The 22,296-nt window shown below is 41.4% G+C and overlaps 1 protein-coding gene across 3 annotated transcripts in view; it reads right to left on the bottom strand.

Annotated features, from left to right (window-relative positions):
- Window positions 1-17,787: 17,787 nt before the first annotated feature.
- GRM7 (glutamate metabotropic receptor 7) overlaps window positions 17,788-22,296 on the bottom strand; it is a 393,161-nt gene continuing 388,652 nt past the window's right edge. For all 3 annotated transcript variants that reach the window (XM_083600646.1, XM_083600644.1, XM_083600645.1), the window contains one exon: window positions 17,788-19,035. Coding sequence is in view for 1 of the 3 variants with exons in the window: in XM_083600645.1 (XP_083456771.1) it covers window positions 18,986-19,035 (50 nt within the window). In the remaining 2 variants the exon portion in view is untranslated. The remainder of the gene's footprint in view (window positions 19,036-22,296) is intronic.

Raw genomic sequence — 22,296 nt, 5'->3', positions numbered from 1 at the left:
TGTCCTCCAGTTTACTTCATGCAAAATGCTCGTTGAGAGCTCAAAGCAATACTGACAAATTAAGAGCTACCAACAAATGAATCATTCCATTGGTCTCTCATTCTGATTCAAAAAGCACAGTTATACAGTTCCCTTTCATATATTTTCTCTGTTTATACATTGTCCAAATATGTTTATCTGCAGTGTTGCTCCAAAGCAAATGTTGATTTGAACACTTTTCATGTTGAATGTACACAACATTCAGAGAACTCTTCCTTCCTAAAACTCTCAAGGGAAAAGTTTCTCTTCCTAGCCTTATGCTCACGGCAGTCTTTATGTATGATCGGTATGATGAATTAGAATCCAGCCGGTACACTTCTGTGAATCCTTTTCATTTGAATTCAGTGCTTTACACCTAATTTTCTTTTCCTGTTTGACCTGTTCAGGTGAACCATCTGTATCTTGCAAAGGCCATGCATAGCAAGAGAAATGAGACAATCAATTCCAAAAGAGAGAACATGGTTTGTTACAATGGGAAGTAATACTAGGCAATATTCATATATAATATTCATGAGTCTCATATTCAGAATATCTCAAATCTCTCTCTCTCTCCCTCCCCCCCCCCCCAGATCACAAGCTTGGATGTAGTCAGTGCAATGTAGTAGATAAAATGTTAAGTCACAACTTAGACCCAATCAACCTCCCTGTTCACCTGTGGAATTTGCAAGCAGGTGGGATGCCCTCTGGAGGAAGGCCCCAAAAATGGGACATTCCAAGGGTGGGGCTGAGCCAGTTTGAGATTCACTGGACCTCAAGCTGGCCTTCATCCTGTTGAGTGATGGCATTAGGCCCAATAAAGGCCAATTGTCCTGCCTTCCACCTTCCTCTACAGCTGCTGTGAGAACCTGAGCTGCAGATGCAGCAGTAGGGATTATAATTGCAGCCAAAAGGTGTGCATGCATTGAATGTGCTAGATTCCCCCCCCCCTCAAAAAAAGTAACTAGCATTTGCAGGAAGCGTGGCACAGAAGCGATTCAACAAGGAGTTAAATGGGGAGATTAACGATCTCTCCTATGGAAATTCATTAACTTTGGAAGGGAACACACAGGGAAGGTAAATGATATGCAAGTACAGTTGGATGCTCAGGTTGCGAACGTGATCCGTGCGGGATGCACGTTCGCAACCCGCGTCTGTGCATGCGCGGGTTGCGATTCGGCGTTTTCGCATGCCCAAAGTGCAATTTAGCGCTTCTGCGCATGCGCGACTGCCGAAATCCGGAAGTAACCTGTTCCAGTACTTCCGGGTTTCGGCAGTCTGCAACCCGAAAAAATGCAATCTGAAGTGGACATAATATGAGGTATGACTGTATTGTTGATGACTGAGACGTGTGTGTCTGTTGTGTGCTAGGGAAAATATATGTTTAAAATATGTATGTTCCCACATCATTGGACGGCAAAACAGAACAAAGACTTTTGCAAAGTAAACTAATTCCAGCAGAATGGAATGCCAGGTGAAAGTGTGAATTAGAACAGATTGAGGCATGTTCCTAGATGTTTAGTATAAGCACGCTGATTCAACAGGCATAGTGGAAACAATGTTCTCAGTTATGGTGAGAACAATTTTGTTAACAAAAGCAAATATTTTGTTTTTGATATTTTTTAATATATTTTTTATATATTTAATAAATTTTATACAACGCTTACTGGAACAGAATTCCTCTAAGAGGGTTTACATTCATTTAAAATACCAATAAAAAAGAAGTTACATAAATAAAATTTACATAAATTTACATAAATATTTATTTATATAAATAAAATGAAATCAGTAATCTTAAACATATTTATTTCTGTTCAACATAATTTATAGTGCCCAATCCTAAACCTGTATATATGAAGTTATTTAATAAACACATTTGAAACCAGATTCTATACCACATATTAGCAACAACTTCATTTTGTCTCATGAAAAGCTCTGCATAATCTTAGCCAAGAAGATTTGCTCCAGTAAAAAACATGGCACCGTATATTTAGTCTCTGTATACTCTGGGGTCAAAAAAGCAACAAAAGTCTATTTCTCATACTAGGGGGCAAGCAGCATAAGCTTTTCATTTTATTAAAAGGAAATAAAGATCATCCAGGTACATTTCCGATAGTAGCAATCTCTGCCTCATATCTCGTAACTGTATCTCTGCAGATAGAGAAAGACAGTTCGGCACACATAAATTTGTTGGCATTCCTGTCCAACGTGCTTTTTAAGAGCTGAACATAGGCTTACATTTGCTTTAAAGCTTCCTGGTCAATCGTTCAGACACATACTGAGTGAAACAACTTGACACATCTTTCTTCCTCTCGCTTCTGTGTACCTTAATAAGCACATGTAATATGGAAGAGGAAGACAGACCCTCCAAGTGTCCCTATTTTCCAGGGATGTCCCTGATTTAGAGAAGCCGTCCCAGTTTCTGATTTGATGTCCCACTTTTCCTTAGGATGTCCCTATTTTCATTGGAGAAATGTTGAGGGTTTGGAGTTATCTGACCCCCAAGCCATCTTAAGTCAATAAAGTATAGGGAAGTTTTTCTAATGTTTAATGTTGTATTATGTTTTTATATGTGTTGGAAGCTGCCCAGAGTGGCTGGGGCAACCCAGTACGATGTGTCGGGTATAAATAGTAAAATTCTCATTATGGAATGGGACATCCCTATTTTCATCAGAGAAATGTTGGAAGGTATGGGAAGAGAAGGGGAAAAAGGTCCCCCTCATATGTCTATATATGATCCTATGGCGCTCTTGATCGTTTTCTTGCAAACTGCTTAGAGGTTTTATTGCAATCAGGCCGTATATAAATGTTGTGAAATGAAATAAGTTAATTAAAAAAATGGCCACTAGGTGCGATCATCACATACATTTTCATACATTCCAGTTTCAACTTTGCTAGCGTTTGCCAGAGCCAACAACAGGGATCCTTTGTGCTTTCTGGGTTTTGAGATGCAACTCTACTATGGAACTAAATCCTACTGACTCCACTAGGCCTTAGGCCCATTTCAGACACTACCAATGTGGTGTAATAGGTGTCCAAAATCTGCTTTCTGTGTGGTTTGATCCTTTGTTGTCTGTCTCAGTGACTTCATTGATCATGTGCAGTTGCACTGATGACATCATGACCATCCAGCAAGCTCCACTGGTACTGGGGGGAATTTCTGATCGTCAAACCTCACATGACTTGTCACAGAGATTCCAGAGCTGAGGAAAGTAATTGTTTTAGTGAGTACCACACTGCCTAAGGGCCAATGAAATTACAGGGATTCAGTTCTGCATTCATAGCTAGAACTCAGAACTCTAGCTTTGCATTCAGCTCAGTTCTGTTGGCATCTGTATGTCTTGAGAGACAATGGGGTGTGCCTCTGGGGATGAAGTCAAACTGCTGGAGAATCACAGGGCCTGCTGTGGCAGCAGAGACCAGTAACTGCTGCCTCCCAGTGCTTTTGCTGCATTAGCAGCACCAAGGTGATCTCTTCAGGGCACCGGGCTGGGCAGTGTATTTGGAGGTCCTGCACTGCCCAGACAACAAGACCCCCTTCTTGGCCTCACTGCTGTCGCCCAGAGGAAACCAGAGCAATACATTTGGCACCAGCTGGGCTGCAGGAGTTGCCAGAAGTAGGCGTACAAGGCGCCATCCAACCGTCTTAGGGACTCCACTGTAGATTTGTGTATGCTTTACTCCTTAGCCTTTTCTTCTTCTGAAGATATCCCACAAAACAGAGTAGATCCATTAAAATTATTGGACCTAAGCTACCTACGTATGTTAATGCCAGTGGGTCTTCTCTGAGTATGACTTGTGGTGGATACAATCCGAGGTTGTCAGATCTGGCAAATGTTGGCTTTAGCAATGTTGAAGCTGGATTATCCAAGTGCGGGCATAAGAAGGATGTTGTCATTGGCACAATTCCAGATCAGACCTTCATGTGCAAGTGAGCCAACATGGAAGACATTTTTGGGCAGCAGCCATCCCACCTTGAAAGTGCATACAATGGTCTCCTAATTCACACCATGTGTGCAATGCCAAAGTGTTTAGTAGTTTCACTTTCTACCCAAATCTCTATTCTAGATTTGTTTTTATGTGTTTATTTTCCAGCTATAGAAAGTTTTTTAATGTAACAACCCGAGTCAATTATATCACAGATGCTCTAGCAGAAACTCTAATGCCAAACCATAAACTAAGATATTTTCCAGTAACAGCAGCATCTGTCTACTTAGCAGCTCAGGTAGTTCGGCAGCCGGCTCTGCCTGTGCGATTAAGCTGGCTGGCACTCGGCTGCTGCTGCCTTTTCTCCTTCATGGCTCCTCATGGATTTACTGTCTTAATGAAGTGAGGAAATGCACTATGGCAGAAGACCTCCATTATCTAAACCCCGCGTTTTACTGTAGGTCTCCTGTGTCGCCTGGGACACTGTAACTCACTCGTACGGATACTACCTGCTCATCTGATTATCCAAATATTTTGAATGACCCTGGAACTGTTCTGATGAAGGATGCCCGGTCATTTGTTTTTTGGCCCAATCTCTTCATTCGTGTCACTCACTTGGTACATATATATTTACTGGGTTTCTCCCAGCACCATACAATTCTGCCAATAGCTGCTGGGTTGGTAATGAAGGCGCAGAAGTTGGTGCTGACAAGGTGCATTACTAACCAAACTAAAAACTTACACCACAAAGGCTGCACAGCTCTCCAAGACATCTAGGCAAAAGCAGTTATTACTTCCTTCATCTTGCTCTTCCTGCTTTCAGCAAGACATGTTCCAAGAGCAAATGATTACAGCCTATGTAAGTATGTTTACAAGCAGCTTGGGAGATTGCGGGTGAATCCAAGAAGTTCAAGTTCCTTTGGGTTTTTTTTTGCTTTGTTTCATTATAGAGGTGGTGTTGATACCATTTGCAGTGTTTGCTCTCTGTGGAAAGGTCAAGCTATGTACATTTGTCTATGGAAAGGGCAAGCTATGTATATTTACAGGGTACACATGAAGGGTTTCTTTCGCCACAGGCAGGAAGAGAGAGGGACATGACTCTGCATTGCCTGAGCAAGTGAGCCAATATTTATCACTTTATTTCATTCCTTCACAAACCTGCTTCCCATGAAACCTCTCAAAGTGATTTCACAGGAAAAACATCAGCAATGAAAACATATATAAAATTGCATGTGTGTGTGTTTAAAAAAACCCTAAAACAGTTTAATACAGAATTGTATATTAACAGTTTAATCATAGAATTGTAGAGACAATTTAAATATTTTATACAGTGGTACCTCTGGTTACATACTTAATTCGTTCCGGAGGTCCGTTCTTAACCTGAAACTGTTCTTAACCTGAAGCACCACTGTAGCTAATGGGGCCTCCCGCTGCTGCTGTGCCGCTGCTGCACGATTTCTGTTCTCATCCTGAAGCAAAGTTCTTAACCCAAGGTACTATTTCTGAGTTAGCGGAGTCTGTAACCTGAAGTGTCTGTAACCTGAAGCGTCTGTAACCTGAGGTACCACTGTATCTACAACAAATCCAATATAGATATAGACTAGAAGAAAAATTCCCACTGAAAGGCTTGCTGAAAAAGGAAGGTCTTCAATAGGCACCAGAAAGACAGTACAGTATAGACAACATCTGATATGGACCAAAGGGTTGGTGACGCCATGCTAAAGGCCCAGTTCCTATGCCATACAGAATGGCCCTCCTGATGAGATGGGGTGCCTACATGTAGGATGCCCTCTCCTGCAGATGGGTTTTGTATATAAAGGCTGACAGAATCTTTTAGGAATCCTGGTCCCAAGCTGTATAGGGCTGCTGGTAAGTCCAGTCCCTCACATACTCAAGCGGTTCTGCTTTTTGGAGCTATGTCCCTGCAGGCTATTGCAGTTCAACCCAGGTCTGTCACAAGTATCTAAGAGGATAATATTCGACCAGTCATCTGCTTTAACTCTAACCTACTTTTACGGTGTTCTTGAGAGAAGAAAGGATGGGAAGGGAGAACAAAACTGTCCTTAAGTTCTTGGAGGAGCCACTTATTAAAATGGTTCCAGTTTGATCCATCTTTAAAAAGCACATGCCTAATAGTTCCCAAATGGAAAGGAATCCTTGCTATTTTTCAATCTCTCTTGATTCATGAAGGAGGGAAGATGTCTTCTCTCACACTGCAGAATGCAGATTAAACCCAGTTCTTCTAACTTCTATTCTGCACTGTCATGCCTGGACACTGCTTGTGACATCACTACAGAAAACAGGGTCAATTTCTGGAAGAGTTCGTATCCAGGTCAGGGCTCTGCCATTAATGATGGGCAATGCAACATCCACTTTCTCCCTCTTTTTAAAGTCATTTTAACAACAAAGAGGAGGAAGACCTTGCACAGTGGCCATGCTCTCCCACCCCTAGAATGCTGAGGACACAGCATTGTTTGAGAATATCTGGGGAGGGCACTATTCCCTTCCACAATGCTCTGGGCCATCTGGAAACAGGGATCTTGGTTCTTTGTTGTTGAATTTTGGAAAGAGAAAAGTAGCTCGCTGCCCAGCCACTATCTGACTGCACTGGGGCTAGTAAGCCTGATCTCCCATTAATTATTTTAAGAATTCCTCTTCCTTCAATTACTCCCAATTTCAGGTGCCCATTTTCAAATACAAATGCTTCAAATTCAAATAGAACTTGCTGAGAACTTGGTGCACCAAACTGCTTTCAAGTCAGACTTTCAGAACGCTCTGCTTGATAAGTGTTTAGGCTGAGCTAGAATTCCTTTTGTGAAATTAATTACTTCTTTTACATAATTAAGTGGCATTTGGTGCTTCTATCTACAGTATTTTGGGTACCCATGCATGCAGTCATCAAATGTATTTATTAATTTCATTTTTAATTCCTTCTCTTTAATCCTTCCATATCTTTATGTGTTTTGCCATTTTGATAGAACCACACAAATTATTTCACTAATTGCTGTTCATTCTGTGCATGAAGCAAAAATGGAGTTGGGGGGGGGGATCATGAAGGGAAATATCTACAGAAGTCAGGGCTTTACTCTCAAACTGGAGGATGTGAGTAGATGAAAATACAGCAAAAGGACAAGCCTGCACATATTTATAGCGTAATGAAAACTGCAAGCAGCCTCTGTGTGGTAGCTTTTCCAGATTGCCACTGTAACTGGTGATAGCTGAACATCCCTCAGGTCAATTCGGAACTGTTTCTGAAAGCCGTTTTTCAAAAAAGTTGGAAAATAGTACATTTCTCCCCATCCAGCTCCAAATTTCAAAGCCTCTGTCGTGCTCCCAATTACGTCAGTGAGAGCTTGATGAATGCAGAAAACTTCCCCTCTCCCGAACCCGACTACTGAACTCCTTAACCTGCCCAGCTGTTCCTTCTCTTCTCTGAAGCTTTCTTATTGGTGGCCAAGGCAGGGCAGGAGCAAAATCTCTCTGGAAACATCTGTTCAGTTCCTCCCTTGCCTGGCATTTAGAACGTTGCAATGATAGCATCCCAGGGAGCAGGAAACTTGTGAAACATTTTTATTATTCCTAGCCACCTACTTAATGTGATTTTATCTGTGGAGTGGCATTCCAGACCACCTCCCATCGAGTGTGAAGATCTGTGATTCCTGCATTGCAGGAATGACCCTTGGGGTTCCTTTGCATCTCTACAGTTCTCTGATTCTGGGAGAGAGAATGTATGAATGGTTATACTGTGCTGTATTTGGTAAAGCACCGAATGTGGTATAATCGTTAAACATTTTCAACGAAGGCAAGAAACTGTTGTAAGTGAACTGGCTCCAAGCATCAGCAGCTGCGTTGAACACAATGTCAAGTCAAATAGACAACATTTTTTTGTTTGTTTTAGTTTTGTGGAAAGACGCCAGTGTTTTGTTACTTCTGTACAGAGTAGGAGACCTGGACACGTGTATATTTTGGTGAGAGACCACAGCACAGGGCTAAGGCATGCACTTTACATTTCAATCAGTCAAGGCATCTGAAATTGAACAAGATCTGTGAAGAGGAGGAGGGAGAAGAAGAAGAAGAAGAAGAAGAAGAAGAAGAAGAAGAGGAGGAGGAGGAGGAGGAGGAGGAGGAGGAGTTTGGATTTGATATCCCACTGTATCACTACCCGAAGGAGTCTCAAATCGGCTAACACTCTCCTTTCCCTTCCTCCCCCACAACAAAGACTCTGTGAGGTGAGTGAGGCTGAGAGACTTAAGAGAAGTGTGACTGGCCCAATGTCACCCAGCAGCTGCATGTGGAGGAGCAGAGACACGAACCAGATTATGAGTCTACCGCTCTTAACCACTCCACAACACTGGCTCTCTGTTATGTGAGAGAACTCTGCCTGAGACTGGAGAGAAATGCTTCTAGATGACCGTACTGTGCTGGAGACACAGTCTGTTCTGGGGTAAGGCAGCTTTTGATTCCCTATGGGTGAGGATAAATGTGACTATATATTGAAGGACACCCCCCCATATCTAGCGCAGGAGTTGGCCCAAGCAGGAGGCAAGACTAGAAGCAGAAGGAGAAAGTAGCTCAAGGAGAGAAGGCCTGTTGTACAGAGTCCTATAATAAATTAATTGTTCACATCCTCTGATCTGCTCACCATGTAAATAGAGAACATTACATCATGTATACAGGAGAATACACGTATACATGTATACAGCAGAATAAAACAATGATGTTCAGCAATATTTTTATTGCAAGGAATAGGAATATAGTACAGAATTTTAAGAGGAAGAGGCCTCTTTGTATCTAAGTTACACTTTTTTTGGCAGAAATGTAGGCCATTTAGAACAGGACAGTGCTTCTGCCATTTCCAGCTGTCTTTGAAAACTACAAGGTTAGAGTTCATGAAGACTACAGTAGACATGGCTCCCTTTTTCACCCACATCTTCTCAGATCAGAGGAGGGTGTCACTCCACAGAGCACACAAACCAAGATTCTGGTATCTTTTCAACAAGACATGGGTCACACTTGTCACCTCATTGTTTGCACTTTTTTCAAACGATGTTCTACAGTCATTGCTGGGACTGTGGGATTCCCTTGTGCCAGAGCCAAGGGCAGTGCCCCAGGCCTGAAGGTGCCAGTGTATAATTTTTGTTGCTAAAAAAAGCTGTATCCATTTGAAGGTACTTTGGAACACTTGTTCTTTAAAACTTGTGGTTAAACCTTTTGCGTTCTATTTCACCAACATTTTCTCCAATAACTTTCATAGCTTACAGTGAATTGAAAAGAACGCACAACTAAGTAGAAGCCTAGGCATCATAATTCATTATTATATCATGACAGACTCATGCATAGGATAATCTGAAGCAATTATGTAGTTTGTCATGCAGGACTTCACAGCTTTACTTGCCATGGGGCTCAGCAGAAGTTACTCCATGGAAACAGCCCTGGAGGTAGGAGCAGAACTAATATGTGCTCTACTATGGCCTCAGCTCCCAACCCACAGTGTGTGGTTATAGTATCAAAAGTCACTAAGATATCAAGGGTTCCACTCTGTTTCCCTACCATCTCCTGAAGTAACTCATCTGGCAGAGGAACCAACATAATATCAGAACCTAATTGAGGTCTGAATTCAGTTTGACATGAGTCAAGACAATCTGCTTCATTCAAGTGTATCTGAAGTTGCACAGCCACAGTCCTCTTCAAGGTCTTGGGTGGCATTTATTCAAAATCCCCAGACTCAAAAAGAGCTCCTTAAGGAGAGGAAGCATCATCACCTATTTCAGGTTGAGGGGGAACCATTCCCTCTCATAAGAAGGCATTAACCACTCATTGGACCCACCCTAATAACCCTGTACAGCTATTGCTAAGAAATCACATGGGGCAGGGGAGCTTGGTCTCACTTCTTCATTTGTCTTGTCCATAATATCAGGCTGCAGTAGCTGGAATTGATCCCACATAACAGGGCCACTGGTCCCATCACCTCCTGGCAAATAGAAGGGGAAGAAATGGAGGCGGTGAGAGATTTTTCTTTCTTGGGTTCCATGATCACTGCAGATGGTGACAGCAGTCACGAAATTAAAAGATGCTTGCTTCTTGGAAGAAAATCAATGACAAAACTAGACAGCATCTTAAAAAGCAGAGACATCACCTTGCTGACAAAGGTCTGTATAGTTAAAGCTATGGTTTTCCCAATAGTGATGTATGGAAGTGAGAGCTGGACCATAAAGAAGGCTGATCGCCGAAGAATTGATGCTTTTGAATTATGGTGCTGGAGGAGACTCTTGAGAGTCCCATGGACTGCAAGAAGATCAAACCTATCCATTCTGAAGGAAATCAGCCCTGAGTGCTCACTGGAAGGACAGATCGTGAAGCCGAGGCTCCAATACTTTGGCCACCTCATGAGAAGAGAAGATTCCCTGGAAAAGACCCTGATGTTGGAAAAGATGGAGGGCACAAGGAGAAGGGGACGACAGAGGATGAGATGATTGGACAGTGTTCTTGAAGCTACCAACATGAATCTGACCAAGCTGCAGGAGGGAGTGGAAGACAGGAGTGCCTGGCATGCTCTGGTCCATGGGGTCATGAAGAGTCAGACACAACTAAATGACTAAGCAACAACAAACAGGGCCAGATGGTTCTCTGTAACCTTCTCCAAAACGGTAGTTGCCAAAGGGCAGAATGGGCTGACTGGTTTCATCCTCAAAATGCCTAGCAAATATGTCACAGTGGTTCAGATGTTACAGACTGATCAAGAGTTTCCTTAACCTCTAAAAAGCTCTGCTGGGTAGCTTACTGTGGGTGAGAGAAAAGTAATTTCCATTTGCCACCATGGTTACCAAATGATAGGCACAACTATGTGCTCTGATATGTTCAATTGGCTTCATACAAGATTTGTTCCACTTGCACTCTGCCCATCATCCAGCCTGCTTCATTCAACCTTCTTCACCAGGATGAACAGCATTGGAGAAGGTGCTCAGTCATCTTGATGGCCCATTTCCATCTTGCCATTTCTTACTAAGGCCAGAGCCTTGACCAGAGTGTCACGTATGTCAACCAGAAAATCTCTTGGCGCATTCAGGAATCTTTTAAGTTCTCCTAAGTTTCTAGGAGGAGGATGACAGAAATTGGTCCCCTACCATATAGTGCTTACCATCAGATCAAACATCACCAGGAAATGTTCCATCCAGGACAAATGTGGTAGTGGCAACCAAAGGATAGAGGGTACCAGACACAGTGAGTGAGGTCTTGTCTCCAGCACCCTAGAGATTGTTCACACTCGATTAGGGCAGCTACCATTAGATCCGTCCATATGCAATGCCAGAAAAGGAGGCACTCTGCTTCTGAGCAATTCAATATCGGCCCAAATATTTTGTATCTGGGACTCAAAGCAGTCACATGATTATCTGGCCTGGCACGTGATAGGAAGCTGCATCACTTAAATCTTATCACAATGTGTGTCTTCTCTTGCTAATTTACACATAGGAAAGAATGAAAAAAACAAAACTACAAACCCTCAGCATCTCAACTTTTTGAATGGATACATTTTGGTAAATGCTTCACATTTATTTTGCCATAATGAACAGCATTTTTTGTATGTCAGTAGATATAGTTTAACTTTTACAAAAAGCTGCTGCAGAGTTGCTGGTTTATTCCCCTCCCAAATATTTACATATAAAGTATACTGTATTTCTATCTGCATTTTTTGCTTAGTGTAACATGAAATCCTTTCTAAATGCAAATGATTCTTTTCTTTTTGTATTGTGCATACCGATAACGTATCAGTTGAGGGTCAATGGGACCCTCCTCCCCACAAAATAGGTTTTACTGGAAATTAAAAACAACAACCAGGAATTGGGAAGATGCTCTGTTATGACTGCTGTGCCTTCTTTCCATGGGCGTGCTTGCTGAAAACGTTTTTTGCTGGAGTTTCCTCCCTACCCCCCCCCCCCCCAGACATCTTTATTGAAAGTTAAAAAGAACCTAAGCTCGGCTTCTGATATTGGAGACATCAATAGTTTCCTTTTTTTAAAAATTGTTAAATTTGCATCCTTCCCTTTCTCCCAGGGTGGAGGGATAGAGCTGTATCTTGTCAGAATACTGATGACACTGCACTCCAAATTCCTGGATGGCAGCTACCAACAGCTTCATAGAGATGTGGAAAAGCTTGGGCTCAAAAGCCATGGGGATGAGCAGTTGTCTCTTAGTACTCCTTCCTGGTAGCGACCCTTCACGTCTCATTCGCTCTAAATAAAATTATTAGCATGCTGAGAATTCCCAGAATTCTTTGGTAACTACCCCCCCCTTTTTTAACACAAGGGTTGCTTTCACCCTTTATCAACTCTGTGTGCATCACACGCAACAATAGGCGTGGTCAGAAGTAGGTGTGACCACCCCAAAATCTCACATATACTTGAGACACACATGGCACATGCTCCCCTCTCCTCAGCTGATCTTTTCAGATCAGTTGAAGATTGGAGCTGCTGCCCACTTCCTCATCAAATAATTCATCTGATGACCAGAAAGGGGAAAACTTCCATCTCCATCAGGGCACAGGAGTAGGGGGAGAGGTTTAAATTTCTTCACCTACCCTAGTGTTGAATCCATTCTGCCTGCCCCCCATTTTTCTACTGCTGGGATGGGTCAGGGGGATAAAATAGCTGAGTGGGACTAGTGGTTAGCTCTGTACTGTTTTCAGATGACCAAAGTATATAAGGATTTAAAATAAAATAAAATTGCACCCCGCTTTTCCCTTCCACAGAAGGGTCACTCAAAGCAACTACAAAAGCAACAAGGATCTAATGGTTAGAACACAAATCAACAGCACTGAAAAAAGTTGTGTTAGTTTGTGGTTTAATGGTAGGATTGTGCATTAGGATGCAGGGCAAAGAATGACGTCATCTCTTTCGTCTTACTGTATCCACCACTGCAGTAGGAAATTGGATAATGGAAATCAGTTTACACTTTCAGAAATGATGGATCTGCTCAGGATCCATATTTACCGAAAACCTGTTTCTCCCTGTTGTTTCCCCTTCATGTAAATATTTAAATGGCTGAGGCAGGTTGCTGAAGTGTGTGATTCATGGAGAAAATAATGAATCCTTCGGGGAATATGTGGGTAGTGTTTACTGAGGCATGTCTTTATGGGTCTGGAACACCTATGGAAATGCATACAGTTTGCCCCTGGATAAATGACTCAATAGCTCCTTTGACGTTAAAGAATCTATTTCAGAGCAGAGCATCCTGGGAAAGCTTGTAGACTGCTATTTAATAAAGAGGCACTAAAAATGGAGAAAATTGGCTATCAGTCATCCTGTTTAAAAATGTAGAGAATGGCTACAGCCCAGATATAATACCTTGGCCACTCACATTTCTTTCTTCTTCCCACTACTTCTGGTTCGAAATACATATTTAGCCTGAGCAGGAGAAATTGATAACGCATATGAGCAGCAATTAAGAACATCAGCCCACTGAAATCGGAGGCCAGCATAGCAGTGAAAGATTTATATTGTATTGTATTGTATTGTATTGTATTGTATTGTATTGTATTGTATTGTATTATATTATATTATATTATATTATATTATATTATATTATATTATATTATATTATATTATATTATAATACTATAAACATGAGAACATAAAAAACAGCCTCTTGGATCAGGCCAGTGGCTCATCCAGTCCAGCATTCTGTTCTCACAGTGGTCAACCAGATACCTGTAGGGAACCCTCAAGCAGGATTCAAGCACAAAAGCACTCTCCCCTTTTGTGGTCTCCAGCAACTGGTATTTGCATTGCTACCTCCAGCTGTGAAGGCAGAGCACAGCCATCATGGCTAGTAGCTGTTGATAGCCTTCTCCATGAATTTGTTCAGTCGTCTTTCAAAGCCATCTAGGTGTGTGTCCATTACTGTCTCTTGTGTGAGCAAGTTGCATAGTATCATGAAGTTGCATGAAGAGGTACTTTCTTTTATCTAGCCTGAATCTTCCAATCTTCAGCTTCACTGGCTGTCCATGTTATAGTGCCATGGATAATTTTATCCTTTTTGAGGTGAGGTGGCCAGAACTGTACACAGTTTTCCACATTTAACCGCCCTGTATATTTGTATAATGGCATTATGATACCAAGTTTTATTTCCCATTGCTTTCCTAATGATCCCTAGCATGGAATTTGCCTTTCTCACGGCTTCCGCACACTGAGTCAACATTTTCATCAAGCTATTTACGACCACCCCAGAGTCTCTTTCCTGATCACTCACTGCCAGTTTACACCCCATGAGCATATATGCAAAAATTAAGATTTTATTTGCCCCTACATCCATCACTTTACACTTGTTTACATTGAATTGCATTTGCCATTTTACCTCCCATTCACACACTCTTTATGTTTTAACAACCCTGAAAACTTTAGTATCAGCAAATTTGGCCACCTCACTGCTCACCCCTAACTCTTGATCAAAAGTATAAGTCACAATACCGATCCTTGGCAGACCACACCTTCTACATCTCTACATTGGGAAAGCTATCCATTTATTCCTACTCTTTGCTTTCTGCAATGTAACCAATTCCTGATCTACAGTTGTGCTGTGATTTTTCTGAATACTCAAGAAGCAGAGTCCAGGTTTGCAGGATCTAGTTTGCTATTTACTAGAACCTTAACACTGACCCACCAGAGCCTATGCAAAATAATGGCTCTGGGTGTAGCTGATGGATCCAGTTACAAACTATACCCATACAGAAGGATGACAGATCAGGGATCCAACAAGATCAGGCTAACAATGTTGTTGCTGTTGTTAAATAATTGAGAGTCAGAAACTCTTGCTGATATGCTGCAAAACATCAATCAGTCTACTGGTGGATGGCAATCTCTGTCTTCCCCCCACTCATTCCTGGCCTAAACCATAGATAATGTGGTTCCATCACTGGTAGTTGGAAAGAAGATAATAACGTTTATAGTCATGTCCACTTTTTGAAATATTTCCTACCTGGAGTGGAATCTTTTTGTTACACCAAAATGCTATGGAATATATATTTGCATAATGAAGGCGTCTTCATTTATTGCTTTGTATAACTTGAAACCTACTCACATGATCCATGGTTAATATAGTGTTGTCATATATTGTTACATGTTCCCCACTTACCTCAGTGTTGACAAGTTTCAGGGGCCGCATTTACCCTGCTTTGATCTCTTTAGCAGGACAGATCACTGGAGATTTACAATGTTTTTATAACGTTTATTTACAAAAAAACAATTTGAGCATAGGTGGAGGTAGACAGTGCAGCACTCCAGCCGAGTAGCAGATCCACTGCTTCATCAGATCTCCAGAAAGGCAGAGAGCCACCCATAGATGCTCTTAACCCTGCAAAGCTCAAAGCTCCTTGCCTCCCCCCATCTCAGTTTTTTGCTAACTGTAGTGTTCTTGTTCTTTTTTGCAAAAACACCTTCATTCGAGGAGGCTCAGAAAAGGTATGTTGCCTTCCTTTCCTCCTGTTCAGAACATTCAAGAGGTGTTTCCAGAAGCCATATTTTAACAATTATCTCCCAGAACAACACATTCCATTACCATTAAGGAACACCAGCCAGTCATTCTGGCCTGAGCATTATTTGCCTAAGTCTCAAGCTGTGATCCAGGATTGCTTCAAGTCAAACCCACAGTAATTTTCTGATTCACAGTAATCAGATGACAATCCTATATGCTTCCTCCATCCACCTTAAGATGAAAAAGTCTGCATGCAATGCTATAAGTTGGACACAGCTTATCAAACTTTCCTAGACCCCCAAATATATATTTTTAGGAAACCTATATTTAATTTCCATAACCCAGTGTTATGTTCTGTGTAACTCAGAAGTTTGGGGAAGCACCATGGCTCATTGGTAGAGCAACTTTGCATGCAGAATGTGGTTCCAGGTACAATCCCTGGTATCTCCAGGTATGACTGGGAGACAATCCTGACTGAAATGCTGGAGAGCTGCTGCCAATCAGTGGAGATGATACTGAGATAGATGGACCAGTGGTCTGACTCAGTAAATAAAAGGCAGTGTCCAATGTTACTAAACATCCAAAATAGAATGCATTATGTGTTCATGTGCTCTGCATTTACTGTATCAACAGACTGGATCAAGTATAATACAGAAGCTTGATCTATAATTCCTAATCATAGTTAATTACCTTGTTGCTTGTAATACTGTGAAGAAATCAGGAAAGGAGTACACTTTTTCATGAATTTACCAATTATAGGGGAAGCAAAACTATATTTTCAATAAAAATAAATAAAAGCCATTGGACATTTTTCAATTCTTTTTTGAAATGACATTTGAAAACGAATGGGAAATTGCAGGTGTTAACCCTTGTACTCTTTGCTTTTACATTGCTCACATTCCTTATGAATGATTTACTTAAAAGTTGTTTTCCAAGATTGTCAATCCTATTCAGTTATCCCTTAGAGCAGGGATGGGGAAGCTGATGCTGTCTGAATGTTGCCTGGACTACAGCTCCCATTAACTTTGACTATTGTCCATGCTGGCTATGCCTGATGGGAGTTGGAGTTTACCAAACTCTGAAGGGCACCAGGATTACCCATCTGTGCCTTAAATGCTTTAGAAGTCCCATACCTACCACAGACTCACACATTTCAGTGAAGTGGCAGCTCTCAGTCTGAATGCAGATTTACCATAAAGATGTGAATGGTGATGCCTGCTCAGGCATTCTTTTTCAACATTGCAGCGCATCCTGAATCCTGGATAGATCTGGGATGCATAATGGTGGTTATGGTGATTTCCCATATATTCGTGTGAATTGTATGTATATTTCACTGAGGTAAGGCTCCCATTCAGGTATGGCTTTTGAAAAAGTTCTTGAGTGCCCTCTCTTCCCTCTCAGCCCATTAAAATAACAGCAACAAGATCCAGTCAAAATTGGAACATGAAGGTTTTCATCCATAGCATTCTGTTGTGGGCTAATGCCTCCCGGCTGTCACATTTTGTTTTGATGCTGATTACCTTCATCAGTATAATTTATCAAGTTGTCTGGATAAAAAGGGACGATAAATACTTTGGAATCTAATCTTCAAATTAGACAGAAAATATTGCTGCATTGCCTGAAGGTAGCATGCAGGTGTCCCATCTCATCTGTCGAAAAAGAGAATCTAAATGAATCACCTGTCTTGACCTGTATGAGTCACCCTATTCTTTTTCTTTCATCCTATAGAAAACTTGTTGCGTGATCCTTGGAGGTCTTTTTGAATCATGCCAAGTTGAATTTGGCCTCATTTTCATTGCAGTCATACTGTGAAGGGATGAATTTAACTTATATCCAACATCTGGCAACCTTCTTATACACAGACTGACTATGGAAAGCAAAATTACACACATGCAGTCACTAGTGTGGTTGTAGCCTGTTCCTTTCTCAATTGCTTTTGACCAGTACTCAAGACTGCTGGGAATCCCAAGTAAAGGAAAACCTCTTGGCAATCTCATTAGTTATGGGCAATAATTAATACCTCCTATCTTTATAACTACTGTACAGCGAGCCCTGTGTTCATTTGGAATATTTAGAGTGGCCATACCCTAAAGTGGTTGCCTGTTTTCCAACCTACCTTTACATTTGCTGTGTATATACAATTTATATTCCAGTCACAAATAGACCCAATCTGTGCACTTCACCTTGGCCAAGAATAGTCTTCTGTTCAGCAAGCAGCCAATTCTGGAATCCATTCCTCTGTCACACAAACACAGGGAACGTGCTTTTTCTTGCGACTTCTTGCCTGTCTCGTCTCTATCTCAGCAAAGACTAGCCACCTTGATATAACCTTGAAAGAGAAGTGGGGTCCCAACTAGAAAATAGCATTTTTACAGTAAATAAAGAAAAGTTAACCAAAATGTTTTATTGATACATTCTTAGACAATATCACAGGTTTGAGAGTATGGAAAGAGGGGAGTTCTGCGGCAAAGATTGTTCTCACTAAATTGGCACATAAGCAGCAAGATTAACGAAATTACTTATTACAAACAGTATAAAACATACATGCTTTTTTTCCCTTAAAAGTCTTTTTTTGTTTTTGTTTAAATCACACTGGTCAGTCAATAGTGGGGCATTAACAAAGAAAAAAAAATCTTTTCAAGACATGTAAAAGCCATTTTCTTTCTTTCAAATACCATAAGAATTATTGAAATTATTGCAAAATAGTTATATACCGTAATGAAAAGAACAAAATAGAAACACAAATACAAATATCCAACATAAATTATTAACATGTACTGTAAAATACATTACTGGCATGCATTCCAAATATCAAGACGACCTCTATCAAAATTCAGCAATCCGTTCTGCTTTCTCTGTTGCCATCAGAATTATGAAAGGCAGAGAATGGAGGTGGAGGTGGAAGAAAGGGGCGGGGACAGAATGAGGGGCTTGCTTGGTCAGCACAGTTTTTGGTCTTAAGTATCTTTTTTCTCCCTTTTGTTTTAATTAAAAAAATAACATATATGAATTGCAGTGGTACAGTAATAATCATACAAGTCATGTACATAAATTCTTTTAAATCTCAGGGGTTTTGTTGTTTTTGTTTTAGTGTGCTAAAATTAGAAAGAGCAGGGCTTGCATGATAACTGTGCATTCAAAACCAACGGTGAACCTCTGAAACGACATGAATGGCAATATGCAAAAATCCCTCACAAACTGTACAGAAAGTTCAAAAACTTGCAGTTTGGAAGTACATAGAAAGACAAAAATAGCCCCTTGAAAGTCACCATGGCCAATTGCAGTTCACCCGGGAGAAGCTGGTTGGAGCTCATAGGTCATACCTCCCATATAATGAAGAAAAGGTCCAACATCACAGCCCAGTGGCAGTGCCAGTGACTTATTAAGCCAAGAATAAGTTAAGGATATTTTCATAGAGCAGCTGTTCAGAATACTTGGATCCTCCATAAAAACTGCCTGGCCTTTCAACGTCTCCAGCAGTGCATACGCTGCCGTTTCAGGAACAGGCCTACACGAGGTTAGGTGACTGAATGGATGAAAATCTCCATCCTCCCGTGGCTCCGTCTGATGCAGCTGACTAGATAACCAGATTGTTATAACTGACATACTTCTTTTTTGCAGCAGGGCCTGTGGAAGAAAAGGGCAAGAGAAGACCAATCAGCAATACAAGAACCTGCTGAATCTTCTGCCATGGTCTGTTGGTAGATACCAACATTTGGGAGCTGGCATTATATGGTGAGAGAAGAGGGAAGCAGAGAGGCACAGGCATGCATGCAGGTACATAAAAATTACCAGCCCATAAACATTATTACTAGTCCATCTTCCTAGGCATACTGTTGTAAGTCATTTCTTGCATGTAAACAGCTTGCAAGTAGTCCACTATCGTACCATATTTTCCCTGTTGGAATGAATATATATATATATATATATCCATTGCAAACCAAATCTTGCACACCAGTTTACATGTGGCTGCATAATGTGCACGCACATAAGGTGGATTTTGCCTAACAAGTCCCATCAGCAGAAGCCCTGCACAAGGACTTGCGCAATGGGGCTTTGCCTTCTCTTCTTCCCCCATGCCCTCCGCCTCAGGTATGTATGTCAGGAGATCCCCAAAAAACAGCATGTGGGGAAGGGAGAGGCCGGGTCATTCTCTCTGGCAAGTTGAAATTCTTGTGCTGGCAGAATGTTTGATACCACCTGAGATTGAATTCATCCCACAGGGTTGAATCCAACCAAGTCATTTCACGAGTGGAACAACGTCTCCTTCCCACTGTGCCCTCCCACCCTCCTCAGATCTGCTTCTAAAGGTTTGGGGAGGCCCCAGAGCCCCTACTGACACAGAAGTAACTGTGGGGCTATTTGGACGCTTGCCGGTAATTTTATTTTACGGCTAAACCTGAAATACTTCTGTTTGCATAGCCACCATTCACATCAGACAAAATCAATTTTCATCTCAAAGTAACAGCCTCAATTATTGTCATCAGTGGCAAATTGCTAAATGGCAATTGGCTGTATATAAATATACGAAGGGTGAATAGCATGCTTGTGTTTATTATTAACATTACATGTGTTAAACCTGTAAGTATGCTTACAGCTGCACCGTTCAGAAAGAGCAGGGAGTAATTCGATCCACTAGGAACTTCTCCTTAACAACCCCACTGAAATAAATGGTGGCTGTGCTTGTGCCCTGGCATAAGTTTAATTCATTCACAGTGTTTGTGGAGGACCAGCTGCCGGTGGATTGTGCCTGTTGTTATTGGGGAGCGGGGGCGGGGGGGGGAATCAGCTGTAACTTTCAAAGCATCTGCTGCTGCAAAATGCCATCAATCTAATCAGAGAGGAGCACCTGGTAAACAAGATCCAGACAGTAATAATGGCAATAGCATTAGATGCCCTCATATATACACACAAAAATGGCCAGAACAGATTGCAAACTGACTTTGGGTTTTGGATCTTTCTAACAGTTATTGATATGAAATGAAAGACTTCGTATCAGAATTCTCAGTTCTGCAGCACACAGGATTTGTGTAGTGATGGTACTGAAGAACAATAATCCTAAAATGCTTAAGTGAAAAAGGACCACAGAAAAGTAAGGTTATAAAAGTGTTTTCAGAATAAAATAAAGATGTAATTAATAGCAGCGGATGACTTTTTAAAAAAAATATTTTTATTAAAGATTTTCTTGGTTTACAAAGTACACGCCTTCTGACATTTTATATAGCTTTTTTAAAAAATAATTTTTATTAAGTTTCCATATTAGCAAATTAAACACATCAAACCAATTAATCCAAATTATAACAATACACATCATATAATCCAATTGTTTTCCGAATTATAAATTTTTGTGGGGGGTACCCATGCTTCTTGATCGCCAGGAGTCCAATCTTCCGACATTTTATATAGCTTTCAGTTCACAGTTCTGAGAAAGCTTTGCAATCATTAATGAATTCACCTTCTTGTCACAACAATGGAGCAAACGTCCAACTCCTTCAAAACTTGAGCCTGACCAAGCCTGTTGCAGTCTATCAAATAGGGATTGTTGTATGCTATGTGTGTGGCAGACTCCTAATTTTGCCGCCTGCAGAAATAAAATCCACAGTTGGGCAACCAGTTGGCACAAAATAGTGGGCAAGATTTTGAGTTCTCCAGGATGGGCCTTGTGTAAAGCAGGGGACAAATTTTTAAAAGTGACAAATTGGCCTGATGTTGTAGCCATCAGATTTGCATCTAGACTCAGTCTCAAAAGTGGAGACTTCCATTGTCTCTGTAGGGTGCTCTTTAGGGAATTTACCATTTGAGGATCCCATTCACTCCAGCTGATTTGGTTTCAGCTGACTTCAGAAGCAGCTCACCTGATGGAACGCAGCCACAATGTTTCTTTCCTGGCAGCAATGCTACCACTTACTGAGAGAGGAGGGTTGAGACAACACAGGGGGTGGCACAGTGGAGGCACACTGGTCAATCCGGTGCTCTCGCTGGTGTGTCCACACTGCACTGACTTCCCTGCTGCCTCATCCCCTCCTGGTAAGAAGGAACAATACTTATGCTGGGAATCTAGAGTTGCCACTGCCCCACTGGGCAAGCCACTTCTGATGGACTTTTTTTTTTAGAACTCTTCCTAAAATCAATATTCAGCTTTGCCAATATAAAAACTCACTGCCTAACAAGAAACACGTGTTTCAGGCAGATTTCGGCAACTTCATGTTTTTGAAAATCTGGGTCGGCCATTGCTTCTTTGTCCCAGAATTCTAAATGTAACCTGAAACCTGTGGCATCTAAGAGAGACTATTCTTATCCGTACCTGGGTTGTATTCATCAAAATTCTACTCACTGAAATTCTTACAAGACGCACTGAAATTAACAAGCCTCAGCTAGTCATGCCCATTTGCTTCAATGGATCTACTCTGAGTAGGAATAGCACTGAACACCACCCCATGTCTCGATGTAGACATTATGACTGTTCTGGAGAACGTAAAAGCTTGCTCATTATTTTGTGACATTTCGGTTGGTCCTAATAAAGTGTAAAGGAATGAAGCTTTTCGGTCTTTTGTGTTGTATTCTTTGTTGAAAAAGGATAGCTTTTAGTTAGAGGCTTTTCTTCACAGGAGGGTCAAAAGCTCAGCCCAAGAAACTGAAACTTAAGGGGGAAGTGAAACATTAACACAAAAGCGGGGAAGGAATCAAAGAAATTATAGGAAAGAGAACTTAATTCTCACACAAAATTCCACTGCCCTTCTGATTGGCCAAGAGACTGGGAGGAGAAGTGGAAATACAAAGTACATGAACTAAAACTAGCCAAAATAATTAATTAGTGTGGGGCTTGGAACACCATTGGACAAAGAGCGAAAAGCTAAAATGGGGTGGGTGAGGGTGGGCAGGATGGAA

This window comes from Podarcis filfolensis (assembly GCF_964270895.1).
Source record: "Podarcis filfolensis genome assembly, chromosome: 2".
In the NCBI taxonomy this organism is placed as follows: Eukaryota; Metazoa; Chordata; class Lepidosauria; order Squamata; family Lacertidae; genus Podarcis; species Podarcis filfolensis.
The sequence above is the reverse complement of the archived record's forward strand: the minus strand, read 5'-3'. Positions and strand labels throughout refer to the sequence as shown.